Source organism: Palaemon carinicauda, chromosome 18 (genome assembly GCF_036898095.1).
Source record: "Palaemon carinicauda isolate YSFRI2023 chromosome 18, ASM3689809v2, whole genome shotgun sequence".
In the NCBI taxonomy this organism is placed as follows: Eukaryota; Metazoa; Arthropoda; class Malacostraca; order Decapoda; family Palaemonidae; genus Palaemon; species Palaemon carinicauda.
This window is the reverse complement of record NC_090742.1, coordinates 17,330,932-17,356,170: the sequence shown is the minus strand read 5'-3', so window position 1 is coordinate 17,356,170 and position 25,239 is coordinate 17,330,932. Positions and strand designations below refer to the sequence as shown.

At 37.6% G+C, this 25,239-nt stretch overlaps 2 protein-coding genes across 4 annotated transcripts in view; one reads left to right on the top strand and one right to left on the bottom strand.

The window, feature by feature from the left end:
• The window catches only part of LOC137657645 (uncharacterized), a 444,763-nt gene that overhangs the window by 358,565 nt on the left and 60,959 nt on the right, over positions 1-25,239 (bottom strand). The gene's annotated exons all lie outside the window — the stretch shown is intronic.
• The window catches only part of Nmnat (nicotinamide mononucleotide adenylyltransferase), a 92,118-nt gene that overhangs the window by 9,334 nt on the left and 57,545 nt on the right, over positions 1-25,239 (top strand). For 2 of the 3 annotated variants that reach the window (XM_068392039.1, XM_068392041.1), the window contains exons 2-4: positions 3,818-3,906; positions 12,601-12,735; positions 19,440-19,505. In XM_068392039.1, the coding sequence (XP_068248140.1) occupies positions 3,818-3,906; positions 12,601-12,735; positions 19,440-19,505 (290 nt within the window). The remainder of the gene's footprint in view (positions 1-3,817; positions 3,907-12,600; positions 12,736-19,439; positions 19,506-25,239) is intronic. The other variant, XM_068392040.1, reaches the window with a different exon arrangement.

Sequence of the window (25,239 nt, the reverse complement as noted above, 5' to 3'; positions counted from 1 at the left end):
TAAGGGTTTGTTTCCACATAGGAACAAATGGTCATGTTCAGAGAGTCTTTATGATTTTTTAACCTGTCTATCCTACAGAAATGTTTTAATTCTTTTATTCTGCCATGTTTTGAATGAGGTTATCTTGTCTGATATTTAGCAGTTAACTCATCTTAAATTGTAAGAGAAAAACTTGGTCTATTTAATTCCTTTTCCTTGATGTAGATATTAATCTCTTGCAGTGCCATTCTTTTAGCTCTATGCATGTTTTATAATAGAGTCCTTTCAATACACGTCATCAAACTTCCGGTCCGCCATCTTGGAGGACAAACAAAGACGCGTTCAGTGAATAGCTATGGTTGAACTGTTGAATATTTAGCCATTTCATCACATTCACATTCACACAATGCCCAGTTTTTGCGCTATTGCTGGCTGTGGGAATCGAGGACGAAGAGATGACGAGTTTCTACCGCATACCGGCAGTTATTCAGAATCAGGACAAAGATACAGAGGAATTATCCAAGCGCAGACGTGACTTGTGGTTGACCAGAATATCACAGGTTGATCTACGTGAATCCTCACTATCCTACGCACGTATTTGTTCTGATCATTTCATGTCAGGTCAGTCTCGGCTAGGCCCTAAAAGTATCATTATTCCCGTGTAAACATGCTATATCCGATCGCATAGGTGACTTCATAAGTATCATCGTCAGTTCAGTGTGTAGTGTGTGTGTGTGTGGGGGAGGGGACATCTCAATTTTTAAACATCAAAGGGGCATCTCAGATTTTCAAAACAAAAATTAAAAGCGCCCATATTGGCTATATTAACAAAGGCTACTTACCTAGGTCTCTATTTCGTCAAGGTGCTCATGCCTATATATAATTAAGTGTATATTTATACATACATACATATACCAAAGGCACTTCCCCCAATTTTGGGGGGTAGCCGACAACAACAAGAAACAAAACAAAAAAGGGGACCTCTACTCTCTACGTTCCTCCAGCCTAACCAGGAACTCAGCCGAGTTCAGCTGGTACTGCTAGGGTGCCACAGCCCAACCTCCCACATTTCCACCACAGATGAAGCTTCATACTGCTGAGTCCCCTACTGCTGCTACCTCCGTGGTCATCTAAGGCACCGGAGGAAGCAGCAGGGCCTACCGGAACTGCGTCACAATCTCTCGCCATTCATTCCTATTTCTAGCACGCTCTCTTGCCTCTCTCACATCTATCCTCCTATCACCCAGAGCTTTCTTCACACCATCCATCCACCCAAACCTTGGCCTTCCTCTTGTACTTCTCCCATCAACTCTTGCATTCATCACCTTCTTTAGCAGACAGCCATTTTCCATTCTCTCAACATGGCCAAACCACCTCAACACATTTATATCCACTCTAGCCGCTAACTCATTTCTTACACCCGTTCTCACCCTCACCACTTCGTTCCTAACCCTATCTACTCGAGATACACCAGCCATACTCCTCAGACACTTCATCTCAAACACATTCAATTTCTGTCTCTCCGTCACTTTCATTCCCCACAACTCCGATCCATACATCACAGTTGGTACAATCACTTTCTCATATAGAACTCTCTTTACATTTATGCCCAACCCTCTATTTTTTACTACTCCCTTAACTGCCCCCAACACTTTGCAACCTTCATTCACTCTCTGACGTACATCTGCTTCCACTCCACCATTTGCTGCAACAACAGACCCCAAGTACTTAAACTGATCCACCTCCTCAAGTAACTCTCCATTCAACATGACATTCAACCTTGCACCACCTTCCCTTCTCGTACATCTCATAACCTTACTCTTACCCACATTAACTCTCAACTTCCTTCTCTCACACACCCTTCCAAATTTTAATTTTAATTTGTGTATTAAATTGTGCAGACATACAGGCCTATGTGATGAATAAACATTGATTATAAATAATAATAATATCTGAAAGCTGGTTTAACCCGAAGGGGTCTTCAGCATATATATGAAACGTTGAAAAAATAATTAAACTTGCGCATTTAATTACAAGGAGGCAAAACGGTCATCCAAGAGCATAACAATAGTTTGTCCATCATGTGTTTATATATATATATAAGAAATTATAACATTTGTAACCAAACACAAACACAATGGTTAGGCATGAACTGATAAAGATTTGACATTATAATGCAAAACTTTTACATACATTTTGACAATCAAAAATTATAATACACAAGGTTAGGCTAAATGATCAATATTAGCTTTATTATTATAAACACTCTTCATTGGGCCAGTGTTTATCTAATTTTGGACCTAAAACCATTAAATGGAAAAATAACGAATTCTGGAAGCAGATTATTCAATGGAAATGTATGCCCACTCATGTTCTGGGTTGGCCGACAGTACCAAGTAGTTCACCATATCAATGTATGAAATACTGGGAAAATCCTCAATATTTTGACTAAATGAATTCTGTATCTGGTATGGATCTAGGCCATCAATTAGATCGAGTTTCTGCTTGTAAAAACACTTATCATCACCCGACAATTGTTTGACAAAGTCGCTCTCATTGTCCATATTCGCTGTAGCAGCTGCCATGTTTTCGCTTTGTATGTCCTCCAGCATGGCCGCCGGCGATTTCCAGTGACGTCATTGAAAGGACTCTATGTATTCCTTAATTCTTTGTATGCATATCTTTCAACACTACCATCCATCTTGTAGTGCAATGTATAGAAGTTAATTCTAACTGTATACAGTAGTCTTTCTTTCACAAGGTTCAGTACTGCACAATACTGAAAAAGTTTTATTCTGGGTATAACCAAATTTCTGTCCATCTTTTGTGGCGTATGACACACGTCTTGCCCAGCTAAACCTAAACGACCCTCTATTGGGCAACGTGGATGTCACTTAGGTCCATTTTCCACCAAAACCATTGCCATCATTTAGCTTCATTTGTAATATGATTCATCACGCTTTAGCAATAATATTTGTAATTCTGTACAGTAATTCAAATCATCCTTATTATTATCCTGTACAGTACTTCCATTTCCTTTTCACACTCGGGTATTTTTCCTTTTAGGGTTCTTTTGATGGGAGCCTTCTGATTTTCTAACTAGAGTTACAGCAGCTTGGCAATTGATAATAATATGTATAGTGGTTATTGAGTGCTGTCAGAATGTCATGTCTTGTGCTGTAACTGGAAAGTAATGAACCATTGTAAAGCTTCCAATCATGTTAATTTCATGGATTAAATATGTAAGGTTCATTTATGCTAAAGTATAAAGGGATTTTGACGAAGGAAAAATCTATTTCTGGGGAGAGACCTGTGATGTTAAATATGTAAGGTTCATTTATGCTAAAGTATAAAGGGATTTTGACGAAGGAAAAATATATTTCTGGGGAGAGACCTGTGATGTTAAATATGTAAGGTTCATTTATGCTAAAGTATAAAGGGATTTTGACGAAGGAAAAATCTATTTCTGGGGAGAGACCTGTGACGTTAAATATGTAAGGTTCATTTATGCCAAAGTATAAAGTACTATACAGTATACCAAAAACATCACTAAGAATATATTTCTTGGAAATCTTGGGCAATACTGTACAAAGTAATTTTATTTTAAGTTGTAACACTTCACTTTAATAAAATTATATGGCTTGATCTCCATTTCACAAGGAACAGGTGGTCATTGAAATGTATTAGACATCCAGTAATTCTCATCTTTTAATCCTAGAACAAAAAGTGTAATGTACCGTACTTGTTTGCCATGTGTTTTTGGACATAAAAAATGCTCTTCTTTATAAAATGAATATCTTGAGGTTCCTTCATTACATCAGTTTTCTCATCTTTACAGAGATTGCCAGAGACTTTCTTCACAGAACTACAAATTACAATGTCGTGGCGGGTTTAATGTCACCGGTACATGACAAATATGGAAAAGAGGTAAATATCAATGTGTATATGTGCATGCCTGTGTGTTTCACTCTTCATTTTGGGGTTATTAATTTCTACATTTGATGCTAGAAGGACCATGCTGTAAGACTAGTTTCTTATTTGGTATTTTCCACTTAAACTTCTTATCTTTGAATGTTACAGTACTTCATTGCTAAGTATTAATTTTTTTATATACCATTGTTAATAAAATTTATATTGGTTTATGCAGTATATGGACAATTAAGAGTTATTGCGATCAGGTGGAATCTTAGTGAAGCTTTAAATTTTAAAAGATAGAGCAAGAAAAATATAACTTTTAAGCTGTATTGCAAAGCAAGAAAAATATAATGACTTTTAAGCTGTACTGTATGTTGAGAAAAATAGAATGTTGAACTGTAATTTTAACAAATAGGTAATCCTGTATGTAATGCTTTGTACTTAAATTTATCTAGTTAGAATTTTGTTCATTTGACTGTAGTTACAACACTGCTGTTGCCCATGCCTTGTTTATATCAGAGACTGATGTCTTTCTATAGTTTGATATTACAGTATAGAAACGTCCCCTGAGGAGGCTGACTGACTGTGTACCCAAAGTATGACTTAAGCCCCCCCCCCCCCCCCCCCCCCCACCCCACCCCCAAGAGGAGGTTTTTGAAACTTCCTTTCAGCCTCTGCAAGGGTCCTGACATTCCTTCTCTAAGTGAGACCTTCATGTATAATGTTAGTTTTCATTATCCTCTCCTTTGTGGTTAACTGGATTAAAGTTAATTGTGTAATTGGGTTGTATTGGTAAAGCATAATTGTTCGTTATGGCACAGGTAGTTTCAAGGCTTCATCATACAAAGTGTAGCCTAGCATTCAAAGTAATACAGATGTACAAATTTCATTTCCAATATGTAGGGTAGGGTCAGAACTATGAAATGTGTCATAATATGCGAATCATGTTCATAATGGGGAAAAAGAAAGTTTTCAATATTAAACTTACCCGATAATCATGTAGCTGTCAACTCCGTTGCCCGACAGAATTCTACGGAAGGGATACGCCAGCGATCGCTATACAAGAGGGGGGTGTACTCACAAGCGCCACCTGTGGCCAGGTACTGCAGTACTTCTTGTTGACACCACTTCAATTTTTCCTCTGTCGTGCTTCCGGCAAGACGTTCATGGATACGCTTATAATTTTGGAGTCTTGTTCACGGTTTTTGGTGAAGTATTGCTCTAAGATTTCAGCTTTCGCTATTCAGGAAGTTTTATTATTAGCTTAGCTAACTTTTGGAATTAATTTGATTAATTATGGTGACGAAGAGAGTATGAACTCTCTTTCACCTTTTAATGGCCGACCCTTCCCTTAGACGGAAGTGTTGGTGTCTAAGAGAGTATAGACTCTCTTTCTTAATTTTGCTTAACAAAAGTTATAGATTTATTTTATATCTCTCCGCCTTTTGTAGGCCTCTTCGATTAACTTCCTTTTATTATAAACTTATTAAAATTAATTTTTATATTTGTTTATATTCGACCTTTCCTAATAGTAGGCGTCTTGGTACCGAAGTTAATTAACATTGAGCCCGTCATTTCGGTTTTACCTGTTAACATATTATGCTATTTTAATGTTTTTGAAAGAATTTCTTTGATAGTCTCGTACTGTTTTCAAAGTTGAACTAACGTTTTGTTTTGTCTCTGCAGTTGTTGACGTTCAGAACGTTCAACTTGCGCTCTATCGTTACAATAGAGAGAGAATTTTCACGGTGTCACGTTGCAGTAAGAGTAACCGTGTCTAGCGTTTTGTTCATTCTTTCTTAACTTAATGGTTTTAATTCTAATAAAGGAACTTTTCATTTTGGGAAATATTTCAGTTTTTTCCTTTAACAATAATATGTTTTAACGATATATATGATTGGGCTCTTCTCTCAGGTTCTAAGTCAAGAGAGAGAGAGAGAGAGAGAGAGATAGAGACGGAGGGAGAAAGAGGAGGATAAACGTTTCGTTCAAGCGAGTAACGTTGTTATCGTTTTTGCTCTTCTCCCTAGTCTCTTTAGGGGAAGAAGGTAAACGTTTCTAGAGTTTTTTCTTGTTCTCAAGCTTTATGCGGTGAGAGATTTTAAACGTAGTTTATTTGATCTAGTGTTTAGTCTCTTTCCAGCCACTGAATTATTTATCTTTCTTTAGATTTTTCTGTTACATTGTAATTCTGTTTTCGCAATTACTAACTTTTGAGAAAGGATAGAATTGCGTGTTTCAGGTACAAACCACTTAAAGTTTCGAGTTCAGTGAAATAAGTGCAAACAGAAAATCAAAAGTGATAAGTGATTAGCGCAAAGTGTGTCAGTGTTGTGCGTGAGGGTACTTCTGTGCGTGCCAGTCGTCCTCCCAGTCCGGGACCTCTTGCAAGCTCCCAAGCCCAGGGGAGAAGCAATGTCGAAAGGCAAAAGGGTTCGGCAGGCCTTGATCGGCGCACAGAAGTATCCTCGGTGGTTGCGGGCGTGTCTTACAGAGACCATCACTCCCACCCGCAGACGATTGAGCCCTTATTTTGCTCGTCTGCAGAAGAAATTTCGGGGAGAAAACGCTGGTCTCAGGTCTCAAGACCTCTTAAACGTAAAGTCCAGACCTATGCCAGACGTACGAAGTTAGAGTTCAACAACCCGGATACAGTCATTGGGTTAGCTCTGACTCTCCTCAGTCATCAGGTGACTGCACACCTCCTAAGAGAGGTAAGGCAATGCCTCAACAGACCTCATCTTCTATTAAGGCTTTGCCTCAACAGACTTTATCGTCTGTTAATCCCAAGACGACTTTGCTGCAGTCCATGCAGTCGCAGCTTGCGGTCTTAATGCGTGAGTTTCAGGCTGAGAAGGTTACACCTCCTCCTGCGAACGCTCCGCCTCTCCGCAGTCCAGTCTGCCAGGCGTACGAAGTTGAGGTTCCTCAGGCTACCTTACCGCGTTCTGAGTTGCCAGTTACCAGCGGTGTGCAGCAACCTCCGCCTCCTCCTGCGAGAGCTCCGCCTCACCGCAGTCCAGTCTGCCAGGCGTACGAAGTTGAGATTCCTCAGGCTACCTTACCGCGTTCTGAGTTGCCAGTTACCAGCGTTGTGCAGCAACCTTAACCTTCCTTAAGGCAACCTCAGCAATGGGAGCAGGAGTCTTATGCCTTACTTCCTCCGCTTCCGCTTGCGGTTCCACCAGCGAGGCAACTATCTCTTGATGTACGACAACCTCTTCCATCAATGAGGCAGCCACCTCAGCACTCGCTGCAGCGACCTCAAGGCAAGAGTCTCAACTCCTTAGGCTAACACCTCAGGAACCTCAACTCGCGAGACAAGAACTGCGTTCTGCGCAGCCGCTACCTCAACTCTCGCAGCTCACACCTCAGGAACCTTAACTCGTTCCTCAGGAACCTGCTACTGCGCATCCGCAACTCTTGAGGCAGCAACCTCATGCTATGAGTCAGCCACCTCAACGCATGCATCTGCCACTTTTTCCTCAACTTGAGCTTCTTCCCATTCAACTTGGGAATAACAAATGACAATAATAACACCTCATTACTTTCATAACTTGCATTTGTAATCATATACATGTATGCCTACACAAACATTATGATAATGGAGGTTATTTGTATTACTTATATAAAAATATATATGTATTCCTTGCAATATATTTTTAACAAATCGCAAAATATGGCAAAAATATCTTCTAAACAAAAATGAATCATGAGTTATGAATGTAAGGTAATATTATGTTGATATTAAACCCCATGCAAGCATGCATGAAGTATGCAGTGTTGCCATCAGGGCGAGTTTCCCTTTCCTGAGGTGAAGTAGATTATAGTACATTTAGTGTAGCTTAATTCTACGATTATCATGCCGGCTATCAAATTCATCAACAAAACAGTCTAAATCAATTCCCTCGGCACGTGCACTTTCAATGGACGGTAATGCGATATTACTCACTCTAGCACTGGTCATGGAATTTCTGAGAAATGTTACACGCCATGCAACACGCTCTGCTTACCTTACAGCATGCTCTACATACAGCATGCTCTGCATACAGCATGCTCTGCATACAACATGCTCTGCATACCTTACCGCATGCTTCTCAGTCACACATCTTTGGTTGTTGCCAACTCACTAGACTGTCAAGCAGTTTCATAACGTTGCCTTCTAGTTTGCTGCTTTTGCACCAGTGAAACCCTCACTGAGAGAACTTAGCTTTTCTCGGATATGGTCCCTGTAGATGAGAAAGTGCTTTTCTCCCTCCTTCTGATATTCCCTTGAGGACTCTGTCATTTGGAGAGGAGCCTTTAGCTGCGTAGCCTCCTATGGACTTTTATTTAAGCATAACATGCTCCCAGGGAAGGTAATGGTTCCACTTCAGTCGCTAACCCCGTCTGTTACCACACCTGCTCCCATAGACCTTGAGCTGTGTTGCAAGACATGCAGTCCTTGTTAGATGATTTTTTTGATTACGGAGTCAGTGTGTCACTGGGAAGACGTTCAACAACCAGCAGAAGTGACTTGTTGTGACGCAGTGCGGCAACCTCAGCAACCCGATAAGGAGTTGTCTGTACGACCCAGACAGTCTAGACAGCTTCGGGTTGTCACTGTACTTCCTCGCTTCCCCATGGTTGACAGTTCACAGACTGTGCAGCAGTACCATGATCTTGTGTCCGGCTCCGTCAGACGACTGGCTTTTAAGAGCTCCCACAAGTTGTCGCTGTCTGGAGATTCTCAGATGGACTATGGATCTGACCAAGGAACTGGGCCTCCTGGTCAATTTTGAGGAGTCTCAGCTCGTCCCATCCCAGACCATTGTCTCCCTGGGTATGGATCTTCAGAGTCGAGCTTTTCGGGCTTTTCCGTCGGCCCCAAGGATCTTCCAAGCCCTAGAATGCATCCAGAGCATGCTGAGAAGGAACCGATGCTCAGTCAGGTAGTGGATGAGTCTAACAGGGACACTTTCATCGCTGGCCCTGTTCATCGTGTTAGGGAGACTCCACCTCCCCCCCTTCAGTATCATCTAGCTGCTCACTGGATAAAGGACATGACGCTAGAGACGGTCTCAGTTCCTGTTTCCGAAGAGAGGAGGTCTTCTCTCGCGTGGTGTAAGAACAGCTTTCTTCTCAAGGAAGTCTATCTTTGGCTGTTCAGAAACCCGACCGCCTTCTCCTCTCGGACGCATCAGACACGGGCTGGGGTGCGACTTTGGACGGACAGGAATGCTCGGGAACATGGAATCAGGAACAAAGGACACTTCACATCAATTGCAAGGAGTTGTTGGCAGTTCTTCTGGCCTTGATAAACTTCAAGTCCCTCCAGCTTAACAAAGTGGTGGAGGTGGACTCTGACAACACCACAGCCCTGGCTTACATCTTCAAGCAGGGAGGAACTCTTTCGTGAAGTTGTTCTAGATCGCAAGGGACCTCCTCATCTGGTCTAAAGATCGAAAGCTCACGCTGGTAACGAGGTTCATTCAGGGCGGTATGAATGTCATGGCAGATCACCTCAGCCGGAAGGGTCAGGTCATCCCCACAGAGTGGACCCTTCACAAGAATGTTTGCAGCAGACTTTGGGCCCTGTGGGGTCAGCCAACCATAGATCTGTTCGCTACCTCGATAACCTAGAGACTCCTGTTGTATTGTTCTCCGATTCCAGACCCAGCAGCAGTTCACGGGGATGCTTTTCTGCTGGATTGGTTCCATCTCGACCTGTATGCATTCCCGCCGTTCAAGATTGTCAACAGGGTACTTCAGAAGTTCTCCTCTCGCAAAGGGACACGGCTGACGTTTGTTGGCTCCGCTCTGGCCCGCGAGAGAATGGTTCTTAGAGGTACTGCAATGGCTGGTCGACATTCCCAGGACTCTTCCTCTAGGAGTGAACCTTCTACGTCTACCTCACGTAAAGAAGGTACACCCAAACCTCCACGCTCTTCGTCTGACTGCCTTCAGACTTTCGAAAGACTCTCAATAGCTAGGGGCTTTTCGAAGGAGGCAGCCAGAGCGATTGCCAAAGCAAGGAGAACATCCACTCTCAGAATCTATCAGTCTCAAGGGGAAGTCTTCCGTAGCTGGTACAAGACCAATGCAGTTTCCTCAACCAGTACCACTGTAACCCAGATTGCTGACTTCCTGTTATATCTAAGGAAAGTAAGATCCCTTTCAGCTCCTACGATCAAGGGTTACAGAAGTATGTTGGCAGCGGTTTTCCGCCACAGAGGCTTGGATCTTTCCACCAACAAAGATCTACAGGACCTCCCTAGGTCTTTTGAGACCTCAAAGGAACGTCGGTTGTCCACTCCAGGCTGGAATCTAGACGTGGTCCTAAGGTTCCTTATGTCATCAAGATTTGAACCTCTCCAATCAGCCTCTTTTTAGGACCTCACATTAAAAACTCTTTTCCTCGTGTGCTTGACAACAGCTAAAAGAGTAAGTGAGATCCACACCTTCAGCAGGATCATTGTTTTCACATCTGAAACGGCTACATGTTCCTTGCAGCTCGGTTTTTGCTAAACGAGCTTCCTTCACGTCCTTGGCCTAAGTCGTTCGAGATCCCAAGCCTGTCCAACTTGGTGGGGAATGAACTGGAGAGAGTACTTTGCCCAGTTAGAGCTCTTAGGTACTATCTAAAAAGGTCTTAACCTTTACGAGGACAATCAGAAGCCTTATGGTGTGCTATCAAGAACCTTCTTTTCCAAGTTCTAAGAACTCAGTTTCTTACTATTCAGGCTTCTGATTAGAGAAGCACATTCTCATCTGAAGGAAGAAGACCTTGCTTTGCTGAAGGTAAGGACACATGAAGTGAGAGCTGTGGCTACTTCAGTGGCCTTCAAACAGAGCCATTCTCTGCAGAGTGTTATGGATGCAACCTATTGGAGAAGCAAGTCAGTGTTCGCATCATTCTATCTCAAAGATGTCCAGTCTCTTTACGAGTACTGCTACACCCTGGGACCATTCGTAGCAACGAATGCAGTTGTAGGCGAGGGCTCAGCCACTACATTCCCTTAATCCCATAACCTTTTAACCTTTCTCTTGAATACTTTTTATGGGTTGTACGGTCGGCTAAGAAGCCTTCCACATCCTTGTTGATTTGGCGGGTGGTCAATTCTTTCTTGAGAAGCGCCGAGGTTAAAGGTTGTGATGAGGTCCTTTAGTATGGGTTGCAGCCCTTGATACTTCAGCACCTTAGAGTTGTTCAGCCTCCTAAGAGGAACGCTGCGCTCAGTAAGGAAGACGAACTTATTTAAGGCAGAGTAATGGCTCAAGTCGACTTCCTTACCAGGTACTTGTAATTTCATTGTTATTTTGAATAACTGATAATATGAAATACGGGATACTTAGCTTCTTGATATACATGTACACTGGTTTTCACCCACCTCCCTGGGTGTGAATCAGCTACATGATTATCGGGTAAGTTTAATATTGAAAAATGTTATTTTCATTAGTAAAATAAATTTTTGAATATACTTACCCGATAATCATGATTTAATTGACCCACCCTTCCTCCCCATAAAACCAGTGGACCGAGGAAAAATTGAAGTGGTGTCAACAAGAAGTACTGCAGTACCTGGCCACAGGTGGCGCTTGTGAGTACACCCCCCTCTTGTATTGCGATCGCTGGCGTATCCCTTCCGTAGAATTCTGTCGGGCAACGGAGTTGACAGCTACATGATTATCGGGTAAGTATATTCAAAAATTTATTTTACTAATGAAAATAACATTTTTAAACATCTACATATGTGAGACTCCCTCCAAAAATGTAACTCTAGCTACCCAAATACCACAGTGCAATACTCGCTAAGAAACCCCAGTGAATGCTGCCACCCTATGTTTACATGACCCTGAGTATCCATTTGAAGCAAAATAAATTCAACACTTAAGATTCCAAAAGAAGGATGTTGTTCAGATGGCGCTCGCGTCGTGGCGTGGTGGTGTGGCGCTGGTGGTTGGCTAGGGCCTTTGTATCGGCCCATCCCTTTGACGAAGGAATTAACTAAATGGAAGACAACCTGTGAATAGTGGTTTTCACGTGCCTTTGCTTTATACACGACACCCAAAAGGTGCTCGCGCAAGGGTAGTAACCTCAGCATTCCATGCTTTTATCTTTCTCTGGTATAATTGGAAGGTTTTATCAGAAAAGATATATAAGAAGGACTCTTTTCACCGGGCGCCACAGGTCTCTCCCCAGAAATAGATTTTTCCTTCGTCAAAATCCCTTTATAAGAAAAAGTATTGCTCAGTAATGTATTACAGGTACAATATCAATAATGAAAAAAGAGATAGAAAATTATGGTACAATGTAGGTTATGAAGTAGGTTTGCAAAAATATACCACCAGAGATATTTAAGGGTAGGGATAAAATTCTGTAGATCATCAAATTTTAAACACAAGACTTACCCGGTAGTTATATATATAGCTTACGTCCCCGATGTCAGCTATATATATAACTACCGGGTAAGTATGTTCAAAAATTTATTTTATAATGAAAATACCATATTTAGTGTGAATAATCTCTGAACATGATTGAAAATCCCTTCCTGTTATAGCAGATCTGCATATATTTGCCAGAATTGTGTTAAGAAATAGACTTGTGAATCTAAACTATTCCACTTGTAGGGGGTGGTAATTGTGGCATAAATGCACTTTATTTCAAGTACAAAAAAATTCCAACAAGTATTGCTCGGCTTAACCTTTTCACGTTCTTATCTCAAGGGGCTAGCAAGTGCCAATGACCGCATCCAGATGCTTCGTTTGGCCCTTAATTCTTCTTCGTGGGTGCACGTAAGTGAATGGGAAACGGTTCAAGATGATTGGACTCCGACTAGAGAGTCTATTCAATATCACCAGGTTAGTAATGGACTCATTCCTCCTTTTTTTGTTTGTGAGTTTACCATGAGTGAAAATGATTGATAGCTTTCAGTGTTATGTAAAGAAATTGAATATATGCAGTGTACTTCTAATTGTTAATTATCAGTGTAATATGCTTTGCTTTGTGGACTTGATGCTTAGTAATGATGATGATAGAAGAAGTTTGTATCCTTTTAGATGATGTAAGTAGCAACCAGAGGAGATGTATAATTAGTGCTTGATGTATGAATTTAGAGTGGTCGCCTAAGCATTCGATGTGAAATCCTTGGATGCGTTTATGTATAAATTAATCCTTGCTTTAATGAATAATGGTTTATTAGTGTTATGGTGAATTATTTATGAATACTGGAGTGATAATGACAATTTATGAAACTGTGACTAGGCAGATTAATCAAGTGTTGTGTTGCTGATGAAACGAATTGGGAAATTATCGGAGCAGTTTCAAATATATTAATAATGCCATGTAATGTAAGATATATTTTCTAATAAATGGAATGAATATCTTTGATGAAGAATTCATGGCTTATTGTGCTCCTGCTGCTTTTAAGGTTGTTTACTTATTTTGTTGCTGGTTGGAAGGTTGATTACTTTAGTCCATACTGGTTGCAGGGTTGTTTGTTTATTTTCTTTGGAAGAAGAGAATGGTAGGATATGTTATTTACTTTCAGATATTGAATAGCTTTAAATTTTCACTGAAGAACACTGTGATTAGTTTTTGTGGCCATAGTAAGTGTAGTAACACTCTAGTGTGTATTAAGAGTTAAAGTGTCATTGTGACAGCCAGGGGGAAAGTAAAGAGAAATTTAAAAGGACGACTTGGTAAATTTACTGTACATGAAGTTGTGTAACTACAGCAAAAGATTTCGAAGTGTGGATGTGTAACATGTAATTATTGTAGTCTTAGATCATTGAAGTCATTTTCAATTTTCTTGGGTTGCATATTAGTTCTCCAGATATTCGTTGGATGTAGTTGGAGCTTTCTGTAGGTAGTAACCCGTCAATTCCTGAGATGCATTGAGACTGGCCTAAAGATAAGTCAAATGCCATGTACAGTACTGTAGGCTGCATTTGAGCATTTTCAAGATATCCTATTCTACATGGATTCTATTTTCAAACCATTTTACTCCTAATATTTAATTGAAGATTTAAAAAATATATCATGTCAGTAAAGGTAACTAAGAAATCACCACAATTATGTACTGTAGTTAATTAGTGCGAGTCAGCAAAATTAAGGATTTATGGTATTTTTCTTTTTTTAATGAATTATCGTGATGCATATGATGATTCTTGTATTTAAAAAAATATGATAAGTATTTGTATTACTAGTCATGTTTGTCTCAGGAAAGTAAATAATAAATTACGGTAAATAAGGGGGAGAAAGTTGACATTAATTTTCATGATTTATATCTCCTGATGCGAATGTCTATGAGCCGGGAAATTTTAGGCTTTTAACAGAAAACCTCGTTAGTTTATTCGTATCTTCAGGTTTCGGAATAGAAAATTTTTAGAAGTATTTTGTCATATGCGTGATGGTTAATGGACTCCACAGGAATTTGGCAAGGTTTGCCAATTTGAAATGTACGGTTTCTAGGTACAAAGGTGTCTCCTTATTTTGCTCTATTCTAGTAGATATGGGTGTTTTATATCATGAAGTAGTAACTTGCAATAACAGATTCCTCAGATATTTTGTTGTTCATTAACAGATAGTGACAACATTTATTTTATTTATTCATTGTCCCAAGGTTCTACAAACAAATATTTTATAGGACTTCACTTACTAGATTTAGCAGTAAAATTTCCTTTTGTGTATTGTACAAATAATTTAATCTTATGAATACTGTACTTTACACATGAAATTCAATAAAAAAAAAAAAAAACTAAAAAGCTCATATAACTTTTTTTTTTTAACTTAATCAAAACTGCATTTCACAATGCTGCTTTCAAAGAAAAGTAAAAAAAAGCAAGAAATTGTGGAAATTGGTGTTTGTCCTTTTAATTTAAAAAAATAGAAAAATTTTATTTGTCTGGAAGGAAAAATGCCTTTATAAGATGGAAAACTTGAAACCTGCAGTCTTGCTACCATCTGCCCTAATGCCTCGAAAAAACTGTTAAATTATAAAACATGAGAATAATTGTCTGTAGATGGTCAGTATATATTTCTATTGCTTCATAATACATTAGGTGCATTAGTCTTTTTGTTTGATACCTAATTAAATTCAAGTTGTAACAAAGGTAAAAATATGTATCTATAAGATAAAATAATTCTGTACTGTATTAATCAATTAGTTATTAACACAGTCATGGTGGAATTGCAAGATTAGATTGTATGGTGATCATAGGTGGAGATCTAAGTAGCGCCAATTCATGGCTGTCTCAATCAGTTTGTATTATGAAATTATTGTGCCCATTTTACTACAGGAAACGCTGGCCACTTAGCATAATCCTATGAAAAAGGAGTCTGTTATTGTGAATTATAGTACTGTACTTCTGTGTAAAGTGCATAACTCAAATAGCCTTGTTTAAATACTTATTGTGCCTATGCACCTTTATATGACAGAGGTATCTGCCCTAATTTCGAACCTAAACTATTTAATTCAAATACTGTATCCGTAACTTATCTAAATAAATTAAAATTCCAACTTGGGGAAGTTGGGAGCCCCTCATATTTGCTGCTAACTTATTAAAATATCGTAACAGAAACACATAGAGCTTCATCCCTGAAATGCAATAAACTTCACTCATAGGATGTCTTGGTAAAATTCTCTTTAAAGGTGATCTTGAATAGACCAATCTCCTAAAAAGGTGCAGCCCTGTAATACACTACCAAGTGTAATGTAATGGCTTTCATTTGCGTAGTATACAAACCTTTCATCGTCTAAAATAGGGAATGTTTTCATTGGAACTGAAATGGCTGTTGAAATGTTAATGAGTCCAAGTGTACTGATGTTTCCTATCCAGCACTGCTAAATCTCTTTCTCATAGTTTTAATTTGAATGGTTTATAGTTCATGTTGGCAATGAAACACAGCAGGAATTCACATGATGAAAGGGTAAGCACTACATCAGTTTATGGCTAAATCGGCGATAGATCCACTCTCATTCTGCCCTTTTTTGGGAGGCATGATTGTATGCAATTTTATCCACATGCTGATTGTAAATCATGGCCTCCCGTTACAGCAGTTGTATTCTTTGAGGAAGATGGAAGACAAAGTCTTCACTGGTATCATTCTTGGCAATGCCAAAGAAATTGATACCACTGCTCTCCACATTAAGTTTGCCAATCCCTGAAGTTTCTTGCTATGCCCCTAACTTGGTGGAGTTTAAGGGCGGTTACTGCACCCCAGCACGTACTGGACGCCCTTCTATATATACTACCAGTGATGATTTTGACCCAAAGAAGGCCTTCCTTATGTCTTGCAGGTAGTCCCTCTGTCATTTTTCAGGGACCTGCTAGCTAAGACTACTTCTCTCACTTGATCCCCACAGTGTATCCGAAGCCAAAGAAGGCTTTTATTCCGATGAAAGTGCCAGTGCTGAAGCCAGTGAGGTTGTATGAAAGCTCTTTTGACTATTTTATTAATAATACTTGCTAAGCTACAGCCCTAGTTGGAAAAGCAGGATAGTATAAGCTCATGAGCTCCAACAAGGAAAATAGCTCAGTGAGGAAGGTGAATAAGAAAATTATTAAAGTACGAGAGAAGTAATGAACAATTGAATAAAATATCTTAAGAACAGTAACAACATTAAAATAAATCTTTCACTGTATATATAACTATAAAAACTTAAAAAAAAAAAAAGTTAAAACAGTGCACCCAAATGTGCCCTCAAAAAGAGAACTCTACCCTAAGGCAGTGGAAGACCATGGTACAGAGGCTATGGGACTAAAATATTAGGCGTGTTTATTTATTGAAAATTTACTTTTGAGAAACCGATTCGGTCTGTTTCTTCTTCGATTGCATAAAAAATTGACCTATTTAGGAAGGATTTTAAGATTTTCAGTAGTCAATTTATTGTGAAGAAATGACTTGATTCTTTCATTCTACCTTGTTTTTAGTATTGTTGTTTTGTCTGGTCTTCAGCTGTTGACTCATCTTAATTTGTTGGACAAAAAGTTGCATTCTATTCTGTTTATTTCTGATCTTTACATTAATCTGGGGCACTATCATTCAGTTCTTTCTGCATAATTCTGTCCATCCTTTGTATTCAGTGCTCCAGATTGCACCATCCTTTACATAGTACTGTACTAGGTATGCAGTTAATTTTAACAGGCTTGCCTTTGCCATCATAAGGCTCAATACTACACTATATTTTAGAAGTTTTATTCCAGTTATGACCAGAATAATCTTCCTAATCAAACAATTGAATTGGTGGATCTTCAGAAGTTCAAACTTGCAGTGAATGTTTTTATGTTGAACACGAGTTTCTCTTCATAGTTTATATATATGATTTATGTATTTTAACGTTAGTGATCTTAAGATATTTTATATTCTTTATTAATTACTTTTCATATAGTTGATTTCTTTGTTTCCTTTTCTCAGTGGGCTGTTTTTCCCTGTTGAAGCCTGTGAGCTTATAGCATCTAGCTTTTCCAACTAGGGTTTTAGCTTAGCTAGTAATAATACAGTAGATCAAAAATGTTTTTCAGTGTTTCACAAGTGGTAGATCTTGGCATCTTTAAGGCAGTTGCTATGGAATTGAGATCGCCTTCTGCCATTTGTCATGATCAGGGTTAAAGTACAGTATCTGGACGTGCTGATAGACAAGACATCAGCTAGAGTCTTCGCGTCAGTTGAACGCATCAGCAAGCTCAGAGAAGTAGATTGATCATTCTGTTCTGCTCGACGTTGGCAAGTCCACCTTTCCTCTTTGGAGAAGCTCGTTTCTCAGGGGAGTCGTGGGCATCTCCACCAGAGATCCCTACAATGATGTTTGGAAGATCACTGGTCAGCCTCGAGAGATCTCCTATATACTCTTTCAGTGGGACATTATGTATGGGCCAATCTTATATACACTGTAATAGCTGGACGAAGATCTTGCCAGGGAAGTCTCTCTCTATTCCTCACCTCTAGATATGCAACTGTTCTAGGATGCATTGAACATTTGGGGCTATCACCTGACTGACCTGGTAGTCGGGTGTGTTCAGCAGAAGAAATGCATCTGCATCAAGCTTATGGAGATGAAACAAATGTTCCAAGAGGGTTAGAGTAAGCACTTGGTAGTGATGAGCATCTGTGGTAGCTTATGTTAAAAAACAAGGAGGCATGGTTTTATCACCTCTTTGCAAGTTGACATAGATACATACACATCTGTTCAACCAGATACATTTTGTGGAAGAGGAATGTACTTGCAGATAGGTTCAGACACCAGGGGCAGGTTGTAGGGTTGCAGTGCTCCCCTAAATCCTTACATGGCAAAAAGGTTTCTTGCTTTGTGGAGCTCACGGGAATAGTCCCGTATGCCACAAGGCAAAACATGAAGCTCCTGGTGTTCTATTCCCCATTCCAGATCCATGTCTGTTGTTAGTGGGCACTTTCCAACACCCATGGAATCATTTTGACATCTACACTATTTCCACATTCAGTTTTATTCACCAGATAGTCAACCGAGTGGTAATCATGTCGGGTCTCAGATAAATTTGGTTGCTCCCAGATGGCTAAAGACGAGTGGTACTGTATCTAGATCTGTTGATTCTCTTATCACAGGTTGCAGACTTGCTCATCAATCTTTGCCTAAAAGTGGCTCTCAGTCACGCCTCTGAAAAGCTACAGCTCACCCTTAAGCCCTTTCCTCATAAGAGTTCTGTTAGTGAAGATCTTCAAGCAGTCATGTCTACCCTTTACCTTAACCCCCTAAATGTGACGTGAGCAATGTTCTTAAATCTTTCGCTGCCTCGTTGGAGCCTCATTGACGATTTTGATGGTAGTTCTAGCTGTGATAAAGATAATCCCTATTTTAAATGAGTCAGGCTTGTAAATGTAGGTAACTACACATTACTTTTGAAATCTAGTAGTTTTATTACATTTGGAGCCAAAGCTATGAGGACATTTTTTTAATAGCACATCTCTGTCCAAAGGCAATGCTATAACTTCCTTGATGTATAATTTTTCTATGGGACATTTAGTAGGTGCCTTGTAGCTCTTAACTTTCTTTAAAGATATACACAGATTTTGCTAGTGTAATTTTATAAGAAAATAACACCGTTTATTTTTACAGTATTATTGTTATCATTACAGTATTACTACTGTGTAGTCTCAATGCCAATGTATGACCCTCTTATGGTACCTGGTAAGTCTTTCAAGAACATCTTTTGAATGAAACAGTATCAAGACCTCTAATGCATACACCCAGTGAAGTAATCTTGTTCAGGGATGCAGCTTGTACTGTAATGATGTAAAAACTAAAAAAAAATTTACCACTATTGGATAGTTACATGGTTGAAAGCGTGTATAATGTAATACTGTAGACACTTATTAAAATTCTTTTAATGTATAGTCGTTAATTTTACAGAATCAGGCATTATATTTGTGTTTTTTTTCCATGTGTTCCTTTCCTTCCATGTTGATATCAATACCATCCCATTGCATAGAAACGTGGGATTGAGGAATTTTTACTTTTCTGTGTACGTTTTATTGTTTCTGGTGTCCTGGGGAATTATTATATTCAATGTTTTTTTAATGCTCACAGAACTTGATTCAGACAACATTGCACAAACTAGGACGCTCCTCTGCCAGTTCCAGGCATCATGCCCGGGTATGAATAGTGTGATATGTTTAGAGGCAGTGGGTGTGCATGAATAGTTATAGATACCACCTATAAATCTCTACCTATATTATAATTGTATATGTATAGTGCATAACATTATTTGTAATGTATTGAACATTTTTTTCACTTGAATGTGAATGAATTTGTGAGTTTTCATACACATTTACAAATACTGATCTATCGTCTCAAGAGTTTGTTAAAGTCTCGGCTCTATGTACAGAATTCCAAAGGATGTAGAAATTGCCAAAGGAGGGGTAGCAGGGTTTAAACTAATTGATAGTTTTTCTAATAAATGAATATAATTGTGACTAACCACTGCCATTCCTTATTATATTTACATTCCAATTTTACATAATGAGCAACAATATTTGGATTACTTATTGAATATTCAGGAAAATATAATTCAGTCCTTAAAAAGTAAAGATCTTAGTATTCTTAACTACATTGCCTGATAGCTGCTAAAAGTTGATAATAAAAAAATTATTTGACTTGCTCTCTTGTTAGTTTTTCCTCTGAAGGAATTACCCTACTCAAGCATCTAGTGTCAATCTCTTCAATAAAAGTACCTAGCAAGCTGGCCCATCCCTTATTCTCTATGCCATGAATAATATTGGCATGTATGATTGCAAATAATACAATTACTGTTTCTTTCATTTTCTAAACATCAAAGGAGATATTATATCGTATGAAGCACTGTACATGTACTCTACTTATTGAGATGACAGTTAGCATTTTGAGTCCATACTGTGTGTAAAGTCCTATCCTCTGAATTTGTTATTGAAAGACCTGGAAAATAGTTTGTTTCTCTTAACATCTGGGTTGCTAGACAGTGTTCGGAACATTGTTCATGGTTTTAGAGGTGTAAATTGCATATGATCTAGCCTATGGAAGATTAGAAATGTTCATTAGGTATTTCTTTTCTTTAGCAATCTTTACTATAGTAATTGAGAGCTGTTTGGGACATTTCTATCACTGTCACTATACTCAGTTTTTCAGCGGTTCCCTTTTAGCTCGGAAAAGTTTCTTGTTCTCTGATTTGTTAGAATTATCTTGTCCAACCAATCAGCGATCAGGAAACTTCTTTGTGCTAAAAGGGCACCCTTGTGAGTCCGTGCAAATATGCCTCTCAAAAAAAAATTGACTATAGTATCTTGACTATATAATAAGGAATGACTTTAACAAAATTGCTTTATAGTTTCAATTTTGTACATGGCAACTGGATTCTACCTTGTTGGCTGAAGATTTTAACAACTTCTGATGTACAGAATTCACTAATTACCAACTAACATTAGGTTACTTTGTTGCATAGTGATACCTGTAAATAGTTTTGTTTTTGGGTAATGACTAGATTCAATGTGTAGATAACCACATTTTTTTATGAACAAAATTAGTAAAGTCACTCTGGTCTTTTTAATAAGTCTATTACTGTTGTTAATGTAAGTTATTTGGTTATTTCATTTCTGGTTTATATGTACATTTCATGATTCTTTGATTTGTGAAATTTTTTTCAGAAACCTTCGGTTATATAAAATGGGTATAATACTAAAGTATTAGATAGAGTATACACTGTATCTGGTTCTTCAAACAAATACTGTACAGTAGTTTTGTGTTTTTATATAAAATACAAAATTAATATTTTACAAATGCTTCATTTATGAGTTTAGGCTGAGAGATCAAATCTGAATTGGTAATTAGGAAAGGCAAAGCTGTAGTTAATGGTAGGAAAGATCTGTCCTCAGACCCCAAAATTTTGCTACTGACATCAGTAAGCTTTCATTAGACTTCACAAAGCTCTTGGGCTTATTTTTGTTATCGTTTCACCATTCTTATCTCTGCCTCCATTAGTATTTCAAGTTCTGTTCGTGACTAAATTATTCAATCATTGCAATTTGATTTGTTTGTGTATTATTGCATTTCCATACTATTTAACTATAGTTATTCAGGTACTGTAATAATTGTTAGTACTGTAATCTTAGAACTTGCTGATTGGTTTCAGCATCTCGTACTGTAGAGTTCAGGGGTTAGTTACTACTTTCCTTCTCTAAAGAACTTTCGAGCAAACAGTATTTTGACTATTCATATAATTTTTATTATATTTATTCGGAAACCTTCCTCTCAAACCCACCATTTATTTCAATGATATATGAAGCAGAAAAGCTGTGATTTAGCAGTGGAGACTTATGACGTTACGACAACTTTTCTCTTTTTCTACCATACAAATCCATCAATCATATAACTACCTCCCCTTCCAACCCCACGGGCCTTCCTGACATATTTCCAGACCATAAAAGTAGAGGAAGGCAAATGACAAATACCTATACTACCATATTTTTTTATGTTAGACAAAATAATGTTGAGCTTGGGGACAATTGAAGACCAGAAATGTAGGTTGAGACATTTGGATTAAGAAAGAAATGGGTTGGGGTTCTATAAATAAATTGTTGTTGTTGCTATTTTTTTTTTTCCTAGCATTATCAAATTTTTGTCTTACTGGGCACTATGGAAGAATTAATAATAAAACATATGGCAGAGGTCACACAGTACAAGAATGTTTGTGGTATAGTTAAAAGAAGAATTCCAGGCTAGTTTAAAATTTTATTCTTGTGCTGGATGTTAAAACTATTTTTCAGGTGTCAGGGAATAACTTGTTGGCGTCTGGAGTTGTGTAAGGATTTCAGGTTGAAATGAAATGCCTTGAATGCATTTGCATGAGAACAGTACATTCAACTTTCTATGTTTCTTGTGTCAATGTATATACAGTATTGAATCTTGGCTGTAGAGGTGTATATTGATTGTACAATAGTAATTTTTTCAAGTAATTGCATTTTTTCATGATTATTATCCCTTTGCCTCAGATAAATAAGAAACAAAATATTATAGAATTAAAATTTGTGGGTATAGCATCTTGTACCTTTCTTTTCTGGGATGTTTATATACCATACTTTTGAGATTTAATTCAGATGTATAGTTACAAAACTGTTCCAATAAAACTGTCTCCACTATGTGAAATCAATATAATTTTGTTCTTATAATAAGAAATGCAACATTACTTTAGGTTACCGTATTGGTATTTTTAAAGTTATTAACGCTTAGCAAAGGGATATAGTTGTGCAGTGTAAATATTTGAGACAAAGATGTAGAGTTTAGAATTCCATTGTATTTTGACTAGTCACACTTCAGGTTGTTCATTTCCTTGAGCGATTTGCTGTTGTTTTCACCCTGGTTAACATTAATTCATTGATTGTGATTTTGTATTTCTAATGACAATTTTTGCAAGTAACTGAGATTCTGCAGGTATTTTTAAAAATGAGCCTAGTATAGAGAGGATTAATGTACTATATTGTGTTTAAAGTTGCATTTTTTCCCCCAATTTTCCCCCTCAGGTTTATTTAACCCCTACCTTTGTATCCGTCACAAAAATAAGACTAGATGTTTCTATAAGTTGCACATTAAGAATGCATTACATCACACCCTCTTACTGTTAATGTTGTTGGATCTATATGTAGTTTATCCATGTTTATATCAAATGATGTAGTTTTCCTACTTTAAAAGCACCCCAACCTATTGTTTAGGAGGTAGTTTCATCCATTTTCAATTATATGTTATACAGTATACTGGTACAGTATTATCATTTCAAGTACAAAACATTTTTAATTACTGTACTTGAATTTTGTTAAAGTTGTCAAGGGTTATGCAGTAAACATTGGTTTTAATATTTATTGATAGTCAGGTTTTTTATTTCAGAGAATTTCATTGGATATGAGCAACACATTTTTAAAGGGTTAGCAAATTTTTAAAGGGTAAGCACAGTGTATCTAGGCTATTTTGCTTTTAAGGATTTTCAAATCTTAACCATTTTACCCCCAGGCTCTTTGGAAATTTCCAACCCTTAACCCCCAAGGGGTTATTTTTTCCCCAGCACATTTTGCAGTATATTTTTTTAAATTGCTCTAACAGCCTTAATTTTTGTCATAGAGAGGTCAGGTTGGTCTCATTCTCTTGGGAAATGCCTGATTTTTTCCAAAAATATCAAAAATCTGAAAAAAAAAAATTTGTATAGCATTTTTTTGCAAGGACGTACCGGTACGTCCATGGGGGTAAAGGGATGGGTTTTGTGAAACGTACCAGTACGTCCTTTGGGGGTAAAAGGGTTAAGGAATACATAACCACTCTTTAAACTACCTTATTGATAACTAAATAGCCGTTCCAGCGCCACAGAAGACCTATTTTAAAGGACTCTGGTTTGTATACCAAGGAAAAATACTAATCACAGTTTAATTTTTTTATATTTCCACATATGTTTGATTTTACCTTTTCTGAAAAAATGAAGTGCTTACCCTTTAAATTTATTTGCCAGTTTTATTTGTAAATGCTGCTTTGAAGATTTGAATGATTAAGAAAGTACAATTATTGTTTTACAATTCCTTTTATAACTATATATTTGCAGTGTAGACTTCACAATTGGATTAAAAGAGACAATACAGAACAATAATGATATTTCATGGATTATAGATATTACAATAGTGTATACTACAAGCACGATATTTAAAAGATAAATAAATAAGGAAACCAGCGAGAAAAAAATGAATGTAGGGTGAATTCACTTGTGCTTAGATACAAGTTTTAGGTTAATGCCTCATAAAATGCTGACCTTCTAACCACATAGTTGCAATATTAATCAGCCTTTGAAGAAAAATCAGAATAAAATAAAAGCAGGGACTATTTACAGTACTGGAATGTATAGCTAGTAATAATCGTATGTTTAATACGTGAAAATTTGAAAGATTTTGGAAAGATAAATATTCATAACCTATATCAGTTTCCATTTTTTTTCTGCCTGATACAAGGTATCCTGTGTTACAATTTGTAAAAGTACAGAGGATATACATTAGTAGGTATGAGCTGTCTTGTGCCAATGTTAAACTATTTCTAAATTAGTTCTTGTGTTTTCTGACATATGCTTTATCACTGAGGAAGATTAACACCACATAATGGTTCATGACTTGGTGACATAATTAAACATTGTATTTTCAATGCTTTCCTCCACATTAGCTCAGTGAATTTTGTAATACTGGTCTCCATCTTTCGAATTTTCTTGTCTCTGTTTACTCAAAAACCTTTGTGGCAAAGATTGGATTGCAGTCATATGTTGCTATAGTTATAATGTGGTCCAGTTTTGATAATTATTTATGGGGACTTTTTCTGATTAGTGCAGAATTAACATTCTAAGAAGTCTTCTTGTGTACAATGGGATCTTGAGTGCTGGTTTTTATCTGAACAGTGCAGTTTTTAGAATTGTTTAGTTAGTATGCGAAAAAAATTTTTGAGTTGTGTGATGTACACAGTCAAGTTATTGAATTTTTGTTTTTAACATGTATACTTTGCAGTTGACGTACTTTTGGACAAGTTTTAAGTTGTTATTTGTTACGAATTATTTTTTAGAATTAGCTTAAAATGTTGTTGGCACATTTGTATTTTGTGAGGTATCTTTAGTATACACAATTATCATATGATGTCACTTATTTTGTACGTATAGTTACTACTGGATTTGTATTACATTTGTTCAATAGTGGTACCCATAATTTAAACCGAGATGCTTTTTCTAAGTATTCTTAACATTATTTCTTTTATTTACACATTTTTGTTTAGAAAATTCATTCTTTGATACCATATTTCAATCTTAGGTACTGGCAGTCGTCTTTATGCGGATATTTTGACCCTA